Source organism: Odocoileus virginianus, unplaced genomic scaffold (assembly GCF_023699985.2).
Source record: "Odocoileus virginianus isolate 20LAN1187 ecotype Illinois unplaced genomic scaffold, Ovbor_1.2 Unplaced_Scaffold_21, whole genome shotgun sequence".
In the NCBI taxonomy this organism is placed as follows: domain Eukaryota; kingdom Metazoa; phylum Chordata; class Mammalia; order Artiodactyla; family Cervidae; genus Odocoileus; species Odocoileus virginianus.
In genome coordinates this window covers 780757-793164 of record NW_027224283.1, presented here as the reverse complement: position 1 = coordinate 793164, position 12408 = coordinate 780757, and the positions used below count along the sequence as shown (strand labels likewise).

Here is a 12408-nt window from a genome sequence, read left to right as displayed (position 1 = left end):
CTTGATTAAGTAAAAATCAAAGAAAAAAGATTGAAAAATTAGTGCAATTGGAGGAGTTACTCCACGTTCAAGGTCAGGAGGGGTGGCTGTGAGGAGATACCCCTCGTCCAAGGTAAGGAGCAGTGGCTGCGCTTTGCTGAAGCAAAGTGATAAAGAGATACCCCACGTGGGGTAAAGAGATACCCCAAGTCCAAGGTAAGAGAAACCCAAGTAAGATGGTAGGTGTTGCGAGAGGGCATCAGAAGGCAGACAAACTGAAACCACAATCACAGAAAACTAGTGAATCTGATCACATGGACCACAGCCTTGTCTAACTCAATGAAACTAAGCCATGCCGTGTGGGGCCACCCAAGATGGACGGGTCATGGTGGAGAGGTCTGACAGAATGTGGTCCACTGGAGAAGGGAATGGCAAACCACTTCAGTATTCTTGCCTTGAGAACCCCATGAACAGTATGAAAAGGCAAAATGATAGGACACTGAAAGAGGAACTCCCCAGGTCGGTAGGTGCCCAATATGCTACTGGAGATCAGTGGAGAAATAACTCCAGAAAGAATGAAGGGATGGAGCCAAAGCAAAAACAATACCCAGTTGTGGATGTGACTGGTGATAGAAGCAAGGTCTGATGCTATAAAGAGCAATATTGCATACAAGGCAAATTGGAAGTGGTCAAACAGGAGATGGCAAGAGTGAATGTCAACATTCTAGGAATCAGCGAACTAAGATGGACTGGAATGGGTGAATTTAACTCAGATGACCATTATACCTACAACTGTGGACAGAAATCCCTTAGAAGAAATGGAATAACCATCATGGTCAACAAAACAGTAGAAACTGCAGTACTTGGATGCAATCTCAAAAAAGGCAGAGTGATCTCTATTTGTTTCTAAGGCAAAACACTTAACACCATGGTAATCCAAGTCTATGCCCTGACCAGTAATGCTGAAGAAGTTGAATGGTTCTATGAAGACATACAAGACCTTTTAGAACTAACACCCAAAAAAGATGTCCTTTTCATTATAGGGGACTGGAATGCAAAAGTAGGAAGTCAAGAAACACCTGGAGTAACAGGCAAATTTGGCCTTGGAGTACGGAATGAAACAGGGCAAAGGCTAATAGAGTTTTGCCAAGAGAACGCACTGGTCATAGCAAACACCCTCTTCCAACAACACAAGAGAAGACTCTACACATGGACATCACCAGATGGTCAACACTGAAATCAGATTGATTATATTCTTTGAAGCCAAAGATGGAGAAACTCTATACAGTCAGCAAAAACAAGACCGGGAGCTGACTGTGGCTCAGATCATGAATTCCTTATTGCCAAATTCAGACTTAAACTGAAGAAATTAGGGAAAACCACTAGACCATTCAGGTATGACCTAAATCAAATCCCTTATGACTATACAGTGGAAGTGAGAAATAGATTTAAGGGACTAGATCTGATAGACAGAGTGCCTGATGAACTATGGACGGAGGTTCATGACATTGTACAGGAGACAGGAATCAAGACCATCCCCATGGAAAAGAAATGCAAAAAGGCAAAATGGTTGTCTGAGGAGGCCTTACAAATAGCTGTGAAAAGAAGAGAAGTGAAAAGCAAAGGAGAAAAGGAAAGATATTCCCATTTGAATGCAGAGTTCCAAAGAATAGCCAGGAGAGATAAGAAAGCCTTCCTCAGCAATCAATGCAAAGAAATAGAGGAAAACAACAGAATGGGAAAGACTAGAGATCTCTTCAAGAAAATTAAAGATACCAAGGGAACATTTCAGGCAAAGATGGGTTCGATAATGGACAGAAATGGTATGGACCTAACAGAAGAAGAAGATATTAAGAAGAGGTGGCAAGAATATACAGAAGAACTGTACAAAAAAATCTTCATGACCCAGATAAGCACAATGGTGTGATCACTCAGCTAGAGGCAGACATCCTGGAATGTGAAGTTAGTGGGCCTTAGAAAGCATCACTACAAACAAAGCTAGTGGATGTGATGGAATTCCAGTTGAGCTATTTCAAATCCTGAAAGATGATGCTGTGAAAGTGCTGCACTCAATATGCCAGCAAATTTGGAAAACCCAGCAGTAGCCACAGGACTAGGAAAGGTCAGTTTTCATTCCAATCCCTAAGAAAGGCAATCCCAAAGAATGCTCAAACTACCACACAATTGCACTCATCTCACATGCTAGTAATGCTCAAAATTCTCCAAGTCAGGCTTCAGCAATACGTGAACCATGAACTTCCAGATGTTCAAGCTGGTTTTAGAAAAGGCAGAGGAACCAGAGATCAAATTGCCAATATCCTCTGGATCATTGAAAAAGCAAGAGAGTTCCAGAAAAACATCTATTTCTGCTTTATTGACTACGCTAAAGTCTTTGACTGTGTAGATCACAATAAACTGTGAAAAATTCTGAAAGAGATGGGAATACCAGACCACCTGATCTGTCTCTTGAGAAACCTGTATGCAGGTCAGGAAGCAACAGTTAGAACTGGACATGGAACAACAGACTGGTTCCAAATAGGAAAAGGAGTCACCCTGCTTATTTAACTTATATGCAGAGTACATCATGAGAAACGCTGGGCTGGATGATGCACAAGCTGGAATCAAGATTGCTGGGAGAAATATCAATAAACTTCAGATATGCAGATGACACCACCCTTTTGGCAGAAAGTGAAGAGGAACTGAAAAGCCTCTTGATGAAAGTGAAAGAGGAGAGTGAAAAAGTTGGCTTAAAGCTTAACATTCAGAAAACTAAGATCATGGCATCTGGTCCCATCACTTCATGGGAAATAGATGGGGAGACAGTGGAAACAGTGACAGGCTTTATTTTTTGGGGCTCCAAAATCACTGCAGATTGTGATTGCAGTCATGAAATTAAAAGAAGCTTACTCCTTGAAAGGAAAGTTATGACCAACCTAGATAGCATATTAAAAAGCAGAGACATTACTTTGCCAACAAAGGTCTGTCTGATTAAGGCTGTGATTTTTCCAGTGGTCATATATGGATGTGAGAGTTGGTCTGTGAAGAAACTGAGTGCTGAAGAATGGATGTTTTTGAATTGTGGTGTTGGAGAAGACTCTTGAGAGTCACTTGGGCTGCAAGGAGATCCAACCAGTTGATCCTAAAGGATATCAGTCCTGGGTATTCACTGGAAGGACTGATGCTGAAGCTGAAACTCCAGTACTTTGGCCACCTCATGCAAAAAGAGTTGACTCATTGGAAAAGACCCTGATGCTTGGAGGGATTGGGGGCAGGAGGATAAGGGTACGACAGAGGATGATATGACTGGATGGCATCACCGACTCGATGGGAATGAGTTTGAGTAAACTCCGGGAGTTGGTGATGGACAGGGAGGCCTGGCACGCTGCGATTCATTGGGTCGCAAAGAGTCGGACACGACTGAGCGACTGAACCGAACTTGATTACGGTTTTATGCCCATTACATAGAACCATGCTTGACACATTTCAAGCACATGACAAATGTGTATTCAAGGAAGGAATGAATAAATTTATAAATAAATGAAGGTCAAAAGAGTGCATGGTGACTTCAATATATTTTTGTTGTTGTTGCTGAGAAACTCCTGAGAATGTAGTTAAAGGAGATAGGAAAAAAGTCTGTATCCATATTGACATCTGTTTGGTTTATTGTTTGCTAACACACCAAAGATCCTCAGGGAAACTTGTGCCTTTGGATCTGAATGTCTTGGAGAGATTTGCTTACTCTTTAGGATATTTCCTGGAAATAATCATAATCACTTGCTAAGATAAATAGTTGTTTAATTTTAGTACTATGCTGTATTATTATTAACTTAAAATATAGTGAATAGAAAGAACAAAGGAGATATTCAGATAGTCTATAATTTGCTGATCTGAGCTACAAATGGCTAATCACAAAATGTCCACATGTGTTAAATTTATTTTAAAAATTACCAATTTCACTGTGACTCCATGGAAGGAAAAAGAAAAATCTGAGTTCTTCATTCTTCAATAGAAATATAAGGAATGTGAACATTAACAGAACATTTTTTTGCTTAAGTAATTCTATTTATTTACCATTCAGGGTAACAGTTTGTAAGTTTCAGTATATTTTGCAAGCTGATATATAAATCCACATATTATTGAAAATAAATAAAACACTCTAGGAGTACTTAATGTTAATAGATTTACATCTAATTATTCTGATTTTATATTAATTGTAGGTGGTCTGAAATTGATTTATTAAATGTCACCTTTTAAAAATAAGTTTTATCATGATTTTGAAAGGAGGGGATTTCCTTTCAGTTTTTAATGTAAATACAAATAAGATTAATAAACTTTCTATATATATTATACACATGTATAAAATATATAAGCACAGTTCCAGTGTATATCGAGTGTTAAGGAGCAAAAGGAAAGCTAGATCCAATTAAATTCTGACTTGGGATGATAGATCTGTTTCTGACTCAAGTGACTATTGCCATTACAATACAGTTAGTTTCCTCAGAAATTATCCCTTAGATTTGTGAAAATGTGTGTAAATACTAGGAAGATGTTACTATATTTTGATACTAACAGCCAGAATCTCCAAAGCCTTAAATATTCCCCGGAGAAAACTTTATATTTCATAATGTCTCTGGTAAATTTTTATTAATTCATGAGTTTTCATTCTTATGTAGCTTTGTTGACACTATTTATCCTACATAAAAGACTTTATTCTACTTCCTACTCTGTCTCCAATGCCCAACTGAGGATCCATCCTCTCTTTTAACATTCTCTCTTGTTCATCTCCCCAACAGCCCCAAGCCCCAGAGAAATCTCTCTCCTAGTCTCCTATGCCATATAGCAAACATGAGTGTTATTTACCCTTAAGTTCATGGAGCACTGTACACTGCTACATGCACACATGCATCCTTTCTCCTCAAAACATTGGTAAACTGCAATTCTTTTGGACAGTGCTTATACATTTACAATGTACAACAGTGCATTCTCCATAGACCTATAAAAATTGCTTAATTAATGTCTGTTACTGATGGTGAAGTCATGAAAGAAGCATAGCTGATAATGAAGTCATCAAAGCAGAGGCTTCCTCTCAAGGGATGACATTTTTATACCTAGGAGGATTCATGACATTTAACTTAGTAAGAGCTTATAAAATTCTCAGCCACATAATCAATTTCATCTGATGTGGCTTGACTTTTGATTCACCATATTTTCCGGGCAGTCAGTATTACCTGTAATACTGCTCAGACACAGATCATTAGAGTAAAATTTACTAGAGCTTCTCTTTTTTATTCACCTCAGTAAAGGTAAATTACATATTTGCTGCCTTGATCTATAGATGAGTTTAAAAGCCAAGGGTAAATAGAATTCTTATCTGAAGAGAAATTCAATCTTAATGGTAGGTCTTCATCTTTATTATCTTCCCTTTCTGCTTTGCCTCTATTCTCCTTTTTCTCTTACTTTTATTCTTCTACCCTATTTCATTTTCCCTCATGCCGAACCCTTGCTAATTTTGCATATTGATTTATTATTCTTTTCCTATTTTCAGAACTATAATCTGAAGAAACATTAAATCTGATTAATTTTGTTCAAGTCAGGTTCTCTATGTAGTATTGGAATAGGACATGGTAAAAGAGAAGAGTGACAGAAAAAGAGAAGTGATGGAAACAGGGACAAAATACATTACACTAATTGACCAAAAAAAAAAAAAAAATCAGAAAGAATTGTACAAAAGAGTTTTATTAGTTGAGTAGATTGGTAAAAGGCCAAACTGAAGACGTATGGACATTATTATACTGAATTATTTCCACTATGTATCTTAAGCCTAAAGCTGGGTTTCTGTTTTCAACTGTCACACACATTTATATACCACTTGCTTCTTGTTTCTCTGTTGCCCCCACTGTCAGCTTATTGAGGCAATGCTGTTTATGTAATCATCAGCAAGACTGAGTGTAAGTAATATGATGTTCTCATACTTAACACATTAAGAAAAAATAAATCAAATTTTTTCACATACATAGTCATCTCTTCACTTCATTATCATAAATATAACTAAACCAGAATATAAAAATGACATAAGGTACTCTTATTTCATCAAATTCATACACCATATTTGCCTTTACTCAAAAGAAAAGTAACAGCTTTCTCTAATTTATCTTACAATAATCATATCCAAAAAGTACTCCTTTAGCAATTAGTAATGTTTTGACATTGTTATCTTCATGGTTTCTGGTCCCCTTGCATAATATGTTTTTCTCAATATTTTCACCAGACTAGAAGCAGATCAGGAGGCAATAATGGAAAACCATACATCAGTGACAGTGTTTATCTTAGTAGGATTGACAGAGGACCCCGAATTGAAGATTGTGCTATTTATCTTCCTGCTTCTCACCTATTTGTTAAGCATCTCAGGCAACTTGACTATCATTACCCTCACTTTGCTTGATTCTCATCTCAAGACTCCTATGTATTTCTTTCTTCGAAATTTTTCCTTCTTAGAAATTTCCTATACAACAGTTTGCATTCCCAAACTGCTTGTTAGCATGGCAACGGGTGACAAAACCATCACCTATAACTGTTGTGCAGCTCAGTTATTTTTTGCCTTCCTTCTTGGTGCATCTGAATTTTATCTCCTGGCTGCCATGTCCTATGATCGTTATGTTGCCATCTGTAAGCCCTTGCATTATACAACCATCATGAGCAACAAAATCTGTATCCAGCTGGTCCTTAGCTCTTGGATGGCTGGTTTCCTCATCATTTTTCCAGGACTCATTTTAGGCTTAACCTTGGATTTCTGTAGCTCCAATGTCATTGATCATTTCTACTGTGACTCTGCTCCTCTCCTGAAAATCTCCTGCACAGATACACATTTGTTTGAGATGCTGAGTTTCATCCTAGCCCTGATGACTCTACTGATCACGTTGGTGTTAGTGATTCTATCATACACATATATTGCCCTGACGATTTTAAAAATTCCTTCTGCCAAACAGAGAAAAAAGGCTTTTTCCACTTGTTCCTCTCACATGATTGTCATCTCCCTCTCATACGGCAGCTGCATCTTTATGTACGTGAAACCTTCAGTCAAACAGAGGCTCTCCTTAGTGAAGGGAGTCGCGGTTCTCAATACCTCTGTTGCCCCAGTTTTGAACCCCTTTATTTATACTCTGCGGAACCAGCAGGTGAAGCAAGCATTTAAAAACTTGCTACAAAGACTTCTGTTTTTATTCAAGTAAAATCATAATGACTTATATGAGGGAAATTAATAATTAAGGAAAATAGTGAAGGAGGAACTTGGATTTGTTCCCAGCTTCCCTATTGTACTATTTATTATTTGTCCTTTCACTTCTTTCCGAAGTGTCATGGTGTATTATATATATGGTGTATGATGTATTAGCTGTTTTGGGTCAATCATGTTTTCCATTTAAAAATATCAAAACTTAAAAAAAAAAAATAAAAAAAAAAAATAAAAAAAAAAATAAAAATATCAAAACTTTCTTTTTCTGTTCCACATTAAACAACTCAAATTTGATCCCTTCCACTCTTCTTTCACTTAAGTGTAACAAATATTTAAAAGGTTATTTCAATAAACTTTATGTATTTCTCATGGAGACTTAAAGTATTTCTATATATGTTCAGAAAATTTTGTTCTCATATTTGAGTTTCTGTAAAAGTTTAATGTTTTCCAAACAATGATATGATAAGGCTTCTCTGAGACTGTTTATTCCTGGCTTTCTGTCCTTTGCACATTTTATATTGTTTTTAAATAAAGATATTAAAAGGGGGACGTTGAGATTAAACTTTGATTTTTGTTTATAGACAAAACAATGTTACTTTTTGTCTTGAGAATTTTTAAAAAATCACTCACACTAGGCTAGTGTAATAAAAAATCATACGGCATATTTCTGCTACATTTTATTCTATGTAGTTAGTAAATATTGAGTCATATATGTGCACTATATATAGGTAACTTTGATTAAGAATAAAATGCAGCCTAGTAAGATCACATTTAGTACCTTATCAGCTATTCCCTATTCATTTTGGAACTATGTTCCTTAGATTCTACATAATAGCATAAGTATATAACTAAAAATAATAATGTAATGATAACCAGCTTATTTTGAGATATTATAATGTCTAATTGAAAGTATAACTATTGATTGCAAAGAGTAATGTAAATTATTAATTCATTTATACTATTGCATATATTTAGCATACACTGTTAGGAAAACAAAAGCAAAGTATAGCACATGAGTTTTTTTTTTTTTTAAAGAATCATGTAATCCAGTTGTAAATAAGAATAATCATAACAGAAACCAGAATATCAAATCAATTTATTTAATTGTACTAAGGAATAAGCAACAGTTAGAACTGTACATGGAACAATAGACTGGTTCCAAATTGGGAAAGGAATACGTCAAGGCTGTGTATTGTCACCCTGCGTATTTAACTTATATGAAGAATGCATTGTGAGGAATGCCAGGCTGAATGAAGCACAAGCTGAAATCAAAGTTGCCAGGAGAAATATCAATAACCTCAGATATGCAGATGACACCACACTATGGCAGAAAGTGAAGAAGAAGTAAAGAGCCTCTTGATGAAAGTGAAAGAGGAGAGTGAAAAAGTTGGCTTAAAACTCAACATTCAGAAAACTAACTAAGATCATGGCATCTGGTCCCATCACTTCAGGGCAAATAGATGGGGAAACAGTGGAAATAGTAGCTGACTTTATTTTTTTGGGCTCCAAAATCACTGCAGATGGTGATTGCAGCCATGAAATTAAAAGACGCTTACTCCTTGGAAGGAAAGTTATGACCAACCTAGACAGCATATTAAAAAGCAGAGACATTACTTTGCCAATAAAGGTCTGTCTAGTCAAGGCTATGGTTTTTCCAGTGGTCATGTATGGATGTGAGAGTTGGACTATAAAGAAAGCTGAGCACAGAGGAATTGATGCTTTTGAACTGTGGTGTTGGAGAAGACTCTTGAGAGTCCCTTGGACAGCAAGGAGATCCAACCAGTCCATCCTAAAGGAGATCAGTCCTGAGTGTTCACTGGAAGGACTGATGCTGAAGTTGAAACTCCAATATTTTGGCCACTTGATGCAAAGAGCTGACTCATTTGAAAAGACCCTGATGCTGGGAAAGATTGAAGGCAGGACGGAGAAGGGGACGACAGAGGATGAGATGGTTGGATGGCATCACCGACTCAATGGACATGGGTTTGGGTGGACTCTGGGAGTTGGTGATGGACAGGGAGGCCTGGCAGTTCATGGGGTCGCAAAGAGTCAGGACACGACTGAGTGACTGAACTGAACTGAACTGAACTTAAAGCTAATATTCATTAATGTTCCTTTGTAATACTACCAATATACTTGTACATAGTCCATTTAATTTAATGAAAAATTTGTTGCAGAGATTAACCCTTAGTGTTGATGATCAAACTAGAGATGCTTATTTTTAAAAAATAATTGTTATTTTAATATAATTTTCATAGAAACTAGTTGCTTAGTTTGTATTTGAGAATTGGTAGCATTTATAAGTATTTAGATTGGAGATGAAAATGTATTATTTTACTAGCCTATTTTAAAAATTAATAATAAAACATAATAGTTTTTTGGTGTTTCCACATGTAAAAAGACACCTTCCAGTAACTTGGGATACTTCTGAAACTTATTGAAAGCTGCTTGTAAATAACTGTTAAATAAAGAAAACAATGCTAGTCAATATATTATTTTCAGATTATCATAAATGTAGATGCATAGTTACATAGCTATATCTTCTATCAGGGAAAGCAAGAAGACAGAATAAACTAAGGTTATTTTTAAGGATTTTAGAATTCTGAGTCATAAAGTGAGTGGAATTTGGGGAACTCAAGTCAATTTGTGTGTCATGACCAAAATTTGAAAATTTAAATAGAGTAAAAAAGGTTTTCCCAGGTACACATCATTTTCATAATTTTTTTCTAGAAATGTTTGTGCATTTGACTATAATATCTTTTTCATTTTCTTTTAATATTAACTATGGGTTTTGATTTGAATAAAATATGTTTGAAAAATGCTGTCTTATTACAGACCAGAAAAATATATAGCCAGGGAGAAAAATATATATAGTATATAAGTGACAGGACAATTTTACAGGTTTCAGTACAACCAGTTAATGAATTATATCTTAAAAGATATGTGTCATGAATATGATTTCGGGAATAACGTTTTAAAAATTTGTTATCACTTTACTTCATCATTAATTCATTTTGAGAAAATATATCTAATGATCCTGGAACACTATTTAACTTTTTGAAATTTTAAGAGCACAGAATGTGAAAAAAAAAAAAAACGTGTAACATATTGGGACAATCTTATACAAGTAAAACCTAAGGCTCTCTCGGTGTTCTTTTTAGTTTTGATTCTGTTATGTGTGAGTCAGGAAGAATTTGCTTAAAAAACACTATCCAAGTTAAACCAGTAACTTATCATGGAGCTATTCTGAAATGTTTCACTTATATATTTTTAAATGTCTGTCATTTACTACTTATATTGCACAGATGCTCTACAACTCAGGGTCTAGCACTTCTAAAATACAACTTCCCCAATCCTATTCTGCCCACTCCCAGGAAGATTAAAGTTATGTTATCTGTCTTCTCTGCATTTTGCTTAGTCTGTATCATATCGCATCTCTTTATATCTAATAGACCTACAACCGTTGGCATCTGAATTTGAATCTCCAGATAGTTTAATAGTGCTTTAAAAAAAAAATCTGTTCTTGAACAAGTAACACAGTTTCTTCAGTACAGGGCCAGCTGAGCTGCTACGTGAACTATTGAAATGCTTTACCTTGAAACACGTTCAGCTTTTCTGCTGGACAGCAAACGTGATATTAAAATAAGACTTCCGTTTTGTTGAGAACTCAATAAAGGCATTGGTAGGGGTTTTATATGTAATTCTAGAAACAACAATATATTATAATAATTAAAATTTCACATTACAGCAAAATGCTAGTTCAGTAAGCATAAGATAAGATCATTTTGAAGGGGACAGAGCTAAGAAATAGAATCATGCATGTCAATGTACGGCAAAACCCACCACAATATTGTAAAGTAATTAGCCTCCAATTTAGATAAATAATTTAGTTTAAAAAATAAATAAAATGAAAGGTGTTGATGATGAGAAAAAACAGAATCATGAAAACAAATTTAGAAAGATTTTAGTCTTCAGTACTCTTTTTGAGGAGTACTGAATTATGTAATGATTAGTAAGTGATTACTAGTAGTAAAGATTAGAAGTAGTGATTAGTGAAAGTCACTCAGTCATATCCAACTCTTTGTGACCCCATGGACCATACTCCATGGAATTCTCCAGGTCAGAATACTGGACTGACTGAGTCACCGGGGAAGCCCGGTGATTAGTAAGAGGAGAAGTATAATACATGGGGGTGGACCAAGAAAAGTGGGAAAATAATACTAAAATTATTTTCCACAGATGCTTAAATTCAGACCTTAGAGAAAACAGTTAAATAAGTACCAGCTTCCCAGGTAGCCCAGTGGTAAAAGAATCCACTTGCTAAACAGGAGACGTGGGTTCGAACCCTGGGTTGGGAAGATCCCCTGGAGAAGGAAATGGCAACCCACTCCAGCATTCTTGCCTGGGAAATCCCATGGACAGAAGAAGCCTGGCGGGCTACCACTACATGGGTTCACAGAGTTGGGCATGACTTAGAGACTAAACAAAGACATCATAGAAACACTGGATATAGAGTATCTGTAATAGAAAATCAAACTGTTAAAAATAACATGAAAGTAATATGACTAGTAAAATTGATAAGTATAGAACTCAACAATTTTCAACCATTTTAACTTCCATGATTTCTCAGTTAAAACATATTAGAAATGTCTGTGTGACTAAATCTAACCAGTTTATAAATGGCAAAATACTCAAGTGTAAAAAAACAGTAGAACTAAAGAGTTAAAGGAAATGTAGATATTTCAAAAAATACTACAGTAAGTGCCATAAGAAGTTATAGAAGACTGCTGCCTCTTGGGGAAATAACCAACATATTAATGACAACAAATACTTAACCCAGGTTTTGAAAATCACTTGGATATACAAACCTACTTCCTATGGTTTGTACAACAATAAATGAGTTTAAGGAATTACAAATTATATAAATAATACACATATTTTCCTATGTATCATAATGAAGATGATAAAGGAAAGCATTTTTGGTTTCTGTTTCACTCAGCTTTCTTAAAGTTTTGTCCTTTTATATGATACAGATTTTGAAAGCATAAGCTCATTACTTGGACTAAAGATAAAACAGTAAAATAAATATATCTGCAGGTTAATATATTTAGCAAAAAATAAGATACTTATTAAAAAATAATAAATGAGATTTTCTGTGTTAAATGAACACTGTTTGGGGGTTATAAGGGCTGTAAGTT

The 12408-nt window shown here is 35.6% G+C and overlaps 1 protein-coding gene across 1 annotated transcript; it reads left to right on the top strand.

The window, feature by feature from the left end:
• Positions 1 to 6272: 6272 nt before the first annotated feature.
• Positions 6273 to 7208, top strand: LOC110132819 (olfactory receptor 6C76-like). Its single transcript, XM_020886368.2, has one exon. The coding sequence runs from the start codon at positions 6273 to 6275 to the stop codon at positions 7206 to 7208; it is 936 nt and encodes a 311-aa protein (XP_020742027.2).
• Positions 7209 to 12408: the final 5200 nt, after the last annotated feature.